This window comes from Strongylocentrotus purpuratus, unplaced genomic scaffold, assembly GCF_000002235.5.
Source record: "Strongylocentrotus purpuratus isolate Spur 01 unplaced genomic scaffold, Spur_5.0 spur5_scaffold_9, whole genome shotgun sequence".
In the NCBI taxonomy this organism is placed as follows: Eukaryota; Metazoa; Echinodermata; class Echinoidea; order Camarodonta; family Strongylocentrotidae; genus Strongylocentrotus; species Strongylocentrotus purpuratus.
This window is the reverse complement of record NW_022145615.1, coordinates 3,777,592-3,789,223: the sequence shown is the minus strand read 5'-3', so window position 1 is coordinate 3,789,223 and position 11,632 is coordinate 3,777,592. Positions and strand designations below refer to the sequence as shown.

Genomic DNA, 11,632 nt, shown 5'->3' with positions numbered 1-11,632 from the left:
CACCTTTTCAAAATGAAGGATCTAATTCTTTAAACTGCTGGATGCAACTACAATGGTGTTGGATCCAGCAGTATAAATAAAGAGATGCAACATTTGAATGGTTGTCACTTCTTGGCCATTAAACAATGATTAGACAATACGACTTTAGTTCGTGGAGATCATAATGAACCTGAATATCGTCTACAACGTCTTGATCACATACTGTGGTATTTGTGTTGGGATGCGATGACCATGCTGACCTTGAGAAGCTCACCGAGACTTGAGATCGTCATGATGTCATTAGGAGCTGCGACGAAAGCCGGAGAGGCGCCCTCTCCGCCAAAGTCCAACAGGACGTTCACATTAGATCTCGGGATGAAACGAGATTGGCCCAAGAGGTGTGCCGACTGTCGGGGAGCCGCGTTGTCGGATGTGTGTCTGGAGGGGATACCGTGGTGAAAGGGGATGGGGGAGGAGTCCACTGGCCGTGGGAATCGGTGCACAGGGCTGTTGGTTGGTACTCTGGGGATGGTTCTGTAAGGCATGGGTTCGATCAGAAGAAGAGAATCGTTACAGTTGTTATCACAGTGAGATCCGTGAAGAATGCTACCTGTGGCATATAAACAGGAAAGCCAGGAAATTGCCGTTTTCACATCTTCGGCGCCGTTGTTTGTATTGTGTAATGATTGTATTTCTCCTACAAGCGGATGCGGGTCACTAATATGGAGACATATCACCCATAAGGGAGTGCAGCGAGACAAAGTGTTGCGAAATATATTTTTATAATTTATATGAACGTACATGTAAACACGCAATAACAGTATTGTGATGAAACTTTGAAAAACGATCCTTGAAATTATTTGTTTATGTCTGTACCTTTCCTACTGCACTTTTGTATATATTTATCATGTATTTCATCTTTTGCACAAGCTACGCCTTGAGCATTGATTTGATTGTCAAGTGGATTCGACGCCTCACAAATCTTATGTATTATATTATTATTATTATTATTATTATTATTATTATTATTATTATTATTATTATTATTATTATTATTATTATTATTATTATTATTATTATTATTATTATTTATTATTATTAACTTTTCTACATAGGCCTACATCAGGAACATAATTAAGTGTGGCATCACAGAATGATTATGTTATAACTCATTCATATGAAGCATATAAAACTTTCAAAAGTCGTTCTCATGCTGAGCATCATGCATACCATGCCTAACGACCGAGTGAGAATATTTAGAGATATGACTGTTGAAACCCAGTAATGTATTTTAGAGCACTGTAAATCTCTTCCATATGATTGTACTGCAAAGTGATTGATGGCACATCATTCAATGTTTTGCTAGGAGGATGGAAACACTAATTGCCCTCTCTTTTTAAAAGAAACACTGTATTCATTAGTTTGAGAGGGAGCGTAGCGACCGAGCGATTTGTTTATAGTTATTTTGAAGTGCTGAAAGTTTGCATTTTAGTGCACTAGCATGCTCATTATACATTGTTGTAATACAAAATAATTACATGCAATACTATCCTTCATTTTATTGTGAGGAGGCCCTTCGGGGGCCCAATTGATTTTGCCACCAATTGAATTATTGAGGAGGGGGCTTCCTTCCCTGCAACCCCGGCCCCAACCTTCGGTGACTATGTTTGTATTGGATTATGATTGTATTTCTCCTACAAGCGGATGTGGGTCACTAACATGGAGACATATCACCCATAAGGGATTGCAGCGAGACAAAGTGTTTCAACATATATTTCTATAATTCATATGAACGTACCTGTCAACATGCAATAACAGTATTGTGATGAAACTTTGATTAACGATCCTTGAAATTAAGATTTTTTTTTTTAGATATCTTATTTGGGAGTTTTTAAATATTGTAACTAAATGAATGATTAGTAAACTTCCATACTTTTTCATTATTGTTATTGTTGTTCTTATAATTATTACCTCTACTACTATTATTGCTCTTATGACTAGCTTGTAACTAGCATCGTATATGACAGCTAAACTTTCGCTCTGTTTCCATGGGCACCTGGGGGGGGGGGGGGGGGGTGGTGATTTTACACCCTATCCCCGAACCTAAATTTATCGGGTGCATACCCCCACCCCCATCTCCCTGTTATCTATGCGCCCATGTAATGAAGAAGAAAATAATATGGAAGAAGAGATAAAGTGTATCAGTATGAATTGATCAAAGATGGAATCAAATAGTCAACATGTTGAGCTTGAAAATTGTCGCTTTTAAAGAGAAGGTTGAGTTCTGGGAAGAGGTGAACAATAATTTGTGAGCGTTATCATTGTTATTATGCAAGTGTGGAAATACATCAGATTAAAAAAATGTTCCCCCAAAAGCATGGCTCTTCAAATGCCTTAATATTCTAAATATGGCATGTAACAGCATACAAATCGGGACGGAATTTTATGCCACATGTTCATGTAGTCCCATATACATCTGTCTATGTACAGTGCTTGTAATTTTACCAAGACAGGGCCAAATTTCCTATCATTTTGATGATTCCAGAACCTTGTAGTACACACCAATACATGCTAGATGATAAACCTTTTCTGATCGATTCCACACTGTTTCTTTCACATACAATGCAATCGCATGACCAGAACTCAACTTTATCTTTAAACAAGAAATACTGGCCCATAAATCAAATCTGGAATTCATGAAATCTCTATAATAGTTTTTGAAATCTGAAATAAATTAGTATATTTAGAAGTTATTGTTTAAAAACTTTTAAAAACTTATCGGAAGTTTGTTTAAGTATCAGGCTGTAATCCACAAACACAATATTTTGCGCAAAGAAGAATATTGCAAGGTTGTCCCATTTCCCAATACCTGTTTTGATTTGTCATTGAGACAATGGCTCTTTTTAGACGGAAAACTTTTAGAAATAGTTGCCGAAATGTGGCTTACATTCAGGATGCAGAATTATTCTCACTAAATCAGAAGCATTTTGAATTGGGTCTCATTGCTGCCAGGAATTCCCACTCGCTGAAAGAAGACTTTTTTGTGGAAAACCATTTCAGTTGCTTATGTTTAATTCATTAAAACGTAGACAAGACATTAACACATACCGCAATTAAATGAAAGGAAATTGAGAAACTTAGTCACAATCACCGCCGGATATCTCGTACTACTTACATTCTACTCGTGTGTCGTAAACCTAGATTTCAACAGCCAAGCGAAAGTGGGTTTTCCCCATAAGATGCCGCGTATTATGTGTCGTTGTGAGGGGGTGATGAAGGGAGTGGGAATTTTATGGAAGGGGGTTTGAGTTGGATATGATTGGGTGATGAGGGACTGCAAGAAAGATGCATGATGTCGCTCTTCAAAATATTATCACCCCCTTGCAGAAATGAAGCGTGAACCCAGACACTGGCAACTTATTTTTTTTTTGGGGGGGGGGGGGGGGGGGTGGGGTTATTATTATTTCCTTTCTAATTATTTTCACTTTCTTTAATATGTCTCTCTCTCTCTCTCTCTCTCTATCATCACTCATTTTTCCCGATTGAGAGGGTCTTATGCCCCCCCATAGTAAGCCACTGCCTTTAAAGTAGGGAAAATTTGTTGTTAAACTTCTCGTTTATTTCATTAAAAAGAAAATGCCAAGAGTTACATTCTTCCAATTTCAAAATAGACGTGTTAACAGTAGATGTATATTACATAATGAACAAAGAACAAAATAATCAATTTGAAACAATCAACGTAGTAAAAAAAAACATAGGTGACGTTTCAAAATGACCTATAATTAATATACTGAGAACGGGGGGGGGGCATGCATATAAAACCCATCAGATGCATGCACCCGAGACTTGTTACATGATAAGAAAGTTATGGTCAAGCAAACTTAAAATCAGAATTATCAATAATGAAAATTAGAGTAGTAACATGGTAGAGAGAGAAAGAGAGAAAGAGAGAGAGAGAGCGAGCCAGAGATGGAGAGACAGAGACAGAGAGAGAGAGAAAAAGAAAGAAAGAAAGAAACATGACAGATGGAAGATGAAGGACGGGAAATTAATTAAAACATTTCATGGCTTTACAAATCTTTATGTTTGTTGCATAGCTTGGCCATTTATCTATTAACCAAAATTGAAAAAAAAACTATGACATATCCATGGTCAGTGGTCTTGTCAATAATAGCATATTCATACTCAAAGGAGCACTGACTATGCCTAACAAATTCTCAAACATTCGAATGATCAGGGGAGGGTGATGATACCAGGGAGAGTGGCATTAAATGACTTAATGACACTCTCCCTGATGATACTTCGTAGAAAAAATTATGGTTTCAAATGAACCTGGGAATCCCACTTCAGTCACGTGACTCGGGGGTTGGACTATGCAGATTAACGCCGCCTCTGGTACATTTCACGCTTTCCTTTATTATGGGATGCCGCAAATTATGCTGAGCCCGCTTTCAATTCGCCATCGATTGAGGGCAGTCAGACAGATTTTCTCAGCATCAACTAAACTTGGATCCTTCCAGTTTCCATCCATATAGTGAAGACGAATTCTATCCGTAGCTAACCAAAATGTCGTCAGAACCTATCCTAAGCGGCAGCCAACTGACAGAAAAGATAGATATTCTACGGAAAGAAGTGCTGACATATGAGCCTGGCAAGTTATCAACGTGTGCAGATCGAGTTGGATTCCCAGAAAATCTTTATATAGGTAACAATCAAACAAATTTAATCTCGACATTTTCTTGAACAAAAGTTCAACAAGCGACAACTGATTACTTTTATATTGCTTTTCCTCCGTATATTACGACACGCAATCTGAGGCCCATTTTCACATCCCAAACACCATTTTGAATAACTCATCGTTGTTTGCTCATACCGCTTTTTGGGATGAGTATTGCGCATGCGCGACATGTCGTTATACTCTGCGCGCGATTGCGTAGAAGCGAGCCGAGAGTCACGTGACGAAAAACCGGCATGGTACCGAAGTTTCGATTTACCCTGCAAAAATCGGTTACATTCCGGCTGGCGTTTCAAAAAACTACTCCAGTGGTGGTTTCTTCAAATTTGGTTTTTGGTCGAAAACACAGGAATGCGAGAAAAATCGACGATTTTTGCTTGCAGTGTAAATGCAATTATTGCAACTATCTTGCACGCTGATTCTCTATCGCCACGAGGTAATATACGGAGGAAGGGCGAAATTCTAACAATATTCAACTCGAACAAAGAAAGGGAATAAAACATATAACTGTATTCTCTGGGAAAAGAGACTAGGGTGTATAATAATTTCCTTGTATTGTGTATACTAACTTTAGTACATTTAGTTATTAAATGAGCTTCTTGTGGCTAATATCTGTATTCTGCTTCGTAATCTTTTCCCTAGCGATTCCCTCTGTGGCGGGTACGAGACCTTTTACCGGGCAACCGATTCATACCTCACTCACGCTGCCAAACCGACTCCAAATCGATTTTAAAACCGACTGATCGATTCTTGGTCGTCTGAGGTATTACATGCATACGTCTTTGTTCGGTCCAGTCGTTTGTGGCTGGGATGTAACATTTTCACATTCGTCCTACATTTTCTTTTCAAATATTAGGGCTCTTCGGCCGGACGGGATGCGGAAAGACGTCACTGATCAATTCACTCAAGTTTGCTGCCCATGGCAAACTGCGACGATCACAATGGCAGCAGGCTGCGGGCCAGGAGAAGGCTGGAGGACACACCATGTTCAGAAAGCTAGCTGATATTACCAAGAAGATTTTTGTGATCGACAACCGGGGTCTTGATGATCCAAATACTGAAAAAGCGATTGAAGAAATAGCTGCACAACTAGGTGAGGACTATTGACAGAGATGTCGAGAGAGTGAGAGAGAGGGAGAGAAGGAAATGTAGCGTTCTCACCGCAAAACCGACTCCACACCGACTTCACACCGACTTCAAACCGACCATATTGCTCCGGTTGTCTCATTTTCGCTCGCTGACCATTGCCAGCACAAACGTAGCTAGTTCGCCGGCACTATACCAAACTAGAATGTTCCACTATGTTGCAGGGTGTATGCCATTGGGTGAACCGCGTGTGTGGAAATGGTGTGTTGGGGAGGGGAAGTGAGAGTGTTCGTGTGTGTGTGGTAATTGTATGTGTGTGAACAATTAAAGACTAATAATGACAGATGGCTTATCATAAATCTACAATGACGAGTAAACTGTCGATCTACATGACAGTCCACAGATAAATGTGCCTTGAACGTATATAGCAGACGGTAATCGGCGGATTAGACGACACTTAATAGTGATTTTGTATATGAGATTACTTTGCTAACTATAAAATAGAAGAACATTTTCCTTATCTTTAAACTATCATTGATTTCTGATAATTAAACAGTTCTTAAAATAAACCTACCTAAAGAGCTAGTGTCAACGTACGTCGGGTGAATGTGCTTTTCGTTTAAACAAAAAAAATGAATTTTTAACGATTTTTGGGGTAAAAGTCCATAGGCTAACATGTTAGGCTGCTGGGCTCTGACGATAGGGGGCGTTGTCCAATGAGACTATTCGGAGCCATATGTGATTCTTGGTCGTTCAGTGGTGTCCGTTTTGTTGGTGTGGGCATACAACTTCTTAATTCGCTACATTTCATTGTGATCAAACCGCATGTTTATATAATGTGCATCGAATCTTTCCTAATTTTTTTCTTCGAAGAGGGGCCCCTATTTTGTGCCTTCGGATCATTGACTACTTCCTCCTCTTTGCCCCTTCCCTCCCCTCCCCTCATACTCCCTCCTTATTAATGCCACTCTGTTCTCCGTCTCCTTTCCTGCAGCGCTTAAATTTCTTTGAATATATATTGACAATATACTAGCGTGGAAAACACACATCGATAATCTCTGCCTAAGTGTTTCACGAAATAGTTGTGTTGTAATCAAATTTAGACTTCAAATCCTTTACAAAATACTCTAATGTCTGTATTATCAACTCTAATACTGCCGTACTTACATTATGAAATTCCTGCTTGGGATAATTCAAGTACCACATAATTATATCAATATAATACTATTGTACAAAAACATGTACTCGGAGTGATACATAACACTATCTATTGCTCACATACTGACCCTTTAATTTTGAAAGACATTCTTTTAAAAGTTAAAGATTTATACTTATCATTTTTTTTGTTGCTTTGTTTTGTTAATTTATTGTTTTTCATGTGAAATAAAAGAAACTCAACTGAAAAACTGAAACTGAAGGCTAACTTGTTGACTAACACGTGGTCCGACCCCTCCCCCCATAAAAATATATTGAGGCCACAGGTCAGTGATTTGAATGTCATTTATTTATGACAATCGTGTGCTTACTCTACTCAGATGGAAAACGTGGTTATTCCGAGTGTATAGAGTGGCAGAGAGCCAGCGATGATCTCAAGGATGAAGACCTGGATCTGAGCGACCTCGATTTCAATTTGGGACATCCAATTGGCTGTGCTGCCTTTGTTTTCAGGTAAGCATATAGTACGTGCATGTCAAAAGGGGTTAACCCGTTCAGGCGCGTAGCCAGGGGGGTAGCGTTGGGGGGCAGTCGCCCCCCCCCCCCCCCAAAAAAAAAAATACAAAAATACAAAAAAAAATACAAAAAAAAATACAAAAAAAAATGCAAAAATACAAAAAAAAATACAAAAAATACAAAAAATAATAATAATACTACAAATTGTTACTGTACCAAGATTTGGCCAAATTTATTATGATTTTTATGACTCCAGACATTTGCAGTACACACCGATACTTACATGCTACATGATCAACTTTTTCTGATCCATTCCACACCTTTTCTTTCACAATACAATCGGATGACCAGAACTCACCTTTATCTTTAAGAGTCGTGAACGGTCTTCTTTCTCTAATATTATAATGAAACGTCAAAGCTTCCGAGCTTCGTGCGGGAAGGGGGGGGGACTGAATTCAAACAGGGACGGTACAACGAATCGTCTTATTTTTCTAATAATATAATGAAACGTCAAAGCTTTCACGCTTTGCGCGGGAGGGGGAAAATTGAATTTATACAAGGATTAAGAGTCGAGAACTTTACATTTAACGAATCGTCTGCTTTCTCTGATAATTTAATGAAATGTCAAAGCTTCTGCGCTTTGCGCGGGGGAGGGGGGGGGGGAACGGAATTCAGACAAGAGTTAATAATAGAGTCGAGAACGGTACATTTTTCTTTCTCTAATAATTTAAAGAAACGTCAATCCCTTCCGCGCTTCGCGCGGGAAGGGGAAACTGAATTCAGACAAGGATTAAGAGTCGAGAACGGTACATTTAACGAATCGTCTTTTTCTCTGATAATTTAATGAAACGTCAAACCTTCAGCGCTTTGCGCGTGAGGCGGGGAAACTGAATCAGACAAGGTATAAGAGTCGAGAACGGTACAACAAATAGTCTTCCTTCTCTAAAAATTTAATGAAACGCCAAAGCTTCCAAGCTACCAAGTCTATCTCTTCCAACTCCTTGATGCAAAATTAATTTCGAAAAAACGTCATTCGTCCTTCTCCTTTATCCTTCCCCTTTACCAATTTCCTTCTTCTTAGAAATAAGATATCGTAATCTTTCTTTCTTGATACCTTTCACAGCGCCCGGCATGACTTGGATAGTAATACTAATGGACTAGCTGAGGTCATTGATTTCCTACATGGCCATCAGGGTAAGATTTTATCCTCCATATTTGTACTTATTCTTCATTCTATTATCCACTCAATTGCCCAAGTTTTGTTCAAGGCCATGTTCAAACTGTCATTTTGTGTGTGTGGGTGTGTTTGTGAGTGAATTTTACGAAATACGGAGAGAAAAAAGGTACGTACGAGTTTTCAAATGTATTGGACGATTACCTCTTCAAACAGGCCAGCTTAATCATCTCTAGAGATTTCAACATTCGTGTCGGTACGTCTTCATCATATGCCAGAGAGCTCATTGATTTTCCTATAATGGAAATGGCCTTGAGCAACACACCCAACAGTCTGTCATATCATGGACCTACTATTCGTAGTAGGTCCATTTGTCATACATAATACGCGGTCATACTGGATCTGCTAATCTCCCGGAAAGAGACTGACACCACAGTGCTGTCCGGCATCAACGCCATCGATGGTATTTCGGACCACTCAGTCATTGCTTGTAACATGCCCATAGTAAGCCCGCAAACTTCACGACAAACTGTTGTGTCACGTAACACCTACTCAATACAGCCAAGCCGCTTTTTTAAGGATTTGGGTGAAGCTTCATTGATGGAGAAGGGCACAATGAGCAACGCAGACCTTGCTGTCAGCAACTACAACTCAACTCTGATGGCTACCCTAAATTTGCATCCTCCTGTCCAAGAACGTTCAGTGACTGTTCGTCCAAACACTCAGTGGTACACGCAGAACATTGCAGAAGAAAAGCTCCTAAGCAGGCAGCTGGAGAGTAAGTGGCGCTTCTCCAAGCTTGAAATACACCGACAACTGTATCGCCAGCAGTGCCTGTGAGTCCAGTCTTTAATTCGAGTACAACGTACAACGAATCAAAGACTGTTCTGGTGACTCAAAGGGACTCTTTAAAGTTGCAAGCGATCTTATGAACAGAAAGCAGAAATCACCCATGTCAAGACACGTTTCTACTAAGGACCTAGCTTCTTGCTTCAGCATTTTATTGTTGTTGATAAGATAGAAGCTATCCGTGTCTGTTTACCAGACATCAGACCATCACCATGCAGTGACTCGTCAAACCGCTGCAGTGTTAGAATCAGTGATGACATGTCTCAAGCAAGTCATCTTTCCTACGGTGTCCCCAAGGATCGGTAGGAGGCCCCCTCATATTGTCGCTCTATTTCCAGCCGGTGGGTAGCATCATCAAGGCACACAACATCAAATACCGCTGTTACGCAGATGACATACAGATGTATGTGTCGTTTGCAAAGCAAATGGAGACGTGCATCGAGGACATCAATGGACGCGTCTGCATGGTCTTAAACTCAATCATCAGAATTCAGAGTTAATAATGGGCTCAATGCAAATGCTGAACAAATTTGCCACAAAGGACTTTGGCATCCATGTTGAAAATAACAACATCTACCCATCTACCAATACTCGCAATTTTGGCGTTATCTTCATCACCAGCGTGTCCTTCAATGATCATATTTCTCTTAATATATCAAGTTATATAATATTTAATCCATTTTGTTAAGTATGTGATATTATCTAGGACGGATTCACATTTTAATATGTATTCTCTGGTGTATTGATCAACTCTCTTGTATTCTCTCCGATGTCCTATCTCTTTGGCAAACTAGGACGCTACCCGGTAGCTATCATAACTCATGTTGATACCGCAGACAAGAACCACGTGGAGGATCTCAAGACTGTCCTACGGGTTTTTGGAGTAAGCAACATTTTCGAAGTGGCAAACCTGACCACAGAGAATTTAGTTTTGGAGGAGCCCTACCAGCACAGTCTGCTCTCTCTCCTGGAGCAGTGCATGGCGGAAGGAGATTCGACTCTCATCTCAAAACATCACCAGCGCAAGGAACAACAGCGCAAGAAGGAGATTGAGAACAGGCGGGAAGAGAAGAGACGGAAGCAAGAGGAGGAGCGAATAGCAGAAGCCTGTCGACAAATGGCTGAGAAGGAGCGCATCGAGAGGGAGAATCAGATGAGAAGGGAGTTGGAGGACCAAAGGCGTGCGATTGAGAGGGAACGGGAATGGGCTGAGAGGCAGGAGAGAGAAAGGTGGGAGGAAGAGAGGGATCGACGCCACCAAGAAGCCATTAATAGGGTAGAGGCGGAAAAGCAGGCGGAGATTCGCCGAATCATGGAAGCTAATAATAATGACGAAGGTGGTTGTAAAATAATTTAATGTAAGCTGCTGCCATTTAAAGAATAATAATGCCCATTGTAAGGTAGACGTTATCAGCCTGACGTAGAACTGTGTCAACCATTGGCGCAGTCCATGATACGCCGTGACTTTGAGGAAAACATCGTAAAGAAATAATTGCAAATTCAATGCAGTGCTCCCTCTGTGCCAACTGGCTTCACATCCTTGATTAGGGGCAAGCAATTACACGATCAAACGATGCGACGCCTCGTGTACAATCGACATATTACGTTTCAACGTATACACAACCATTCTCCAATTGTCTGACTTATCCAAACTAGAATATACTTAATTCTGTTTTTTTAAGGTGTACGATTCTTCTGGTTTTCAAACAGATCAGTTATTTGAATCCATATTGCTCCGTTTAGTCTCATATCACAACGCCCCCTTTCGTCAGAGTCAGCAGCCAAACATGTTAGCCTATGGAATTTCACACAAAAAACCGTTAAAATTTCATTTTTTATTTAAACGAAACGCACATCCACCCCGACGTACGTTATCACTAGCTCTTTCATTGGAACCCTCATGTCCCATTGACTTTTGAAAGTTCACCCAGCGTAATTTGATCAAAATAGGTTGCAAGCTCGTCATTGCGTATAATACACATGTATAACAAGTCAAACTTTGGACTCAGTTTCCCAAGCGATTTTAAGATTATAGGTCAAGCACACGAAAGAGAAGAAGTATGAATTATCATAGATCACTTCTGCTTGGTTCATTTAGTCCATTTCATCCACCCCCCCCCCCCCCCCCACCGTAATTT

At 40.1% G+C, this 11,632-nt stretch overlaps 1 protein-coding gene across 1 annotated transcript; it reads left to right on the top strand.

Moving 5' to 3' along the window:
- The first annotated feature begins 4,466 nt into the window (after positions 1–4,466).
- LOC105443624 (stress response protein NST1-like) lies at positions 4,467–10,973 on the top strand. The gene is made up of 5 exons (XM_030976767.1): positions 4,467–4,684; positions 5,571–5,807; positions 7,336–7,468; positions 8,595–8,665; positions 10,289–10,973. Exons 1-5 carry the CDS (start codon positions 4,546–4,548, stop codon positions 10,849–10,851), a joined length of 1,143 nt encoding a protein of 380 aa, XP_030832627.1. The 5' UTR covers positions 4,467–4,545; the 3' UTR covers positions 10,852–10,973.
- The last annotated feature ends 659 nt before the right edge of the window (positions 10,974–11,632 follow it).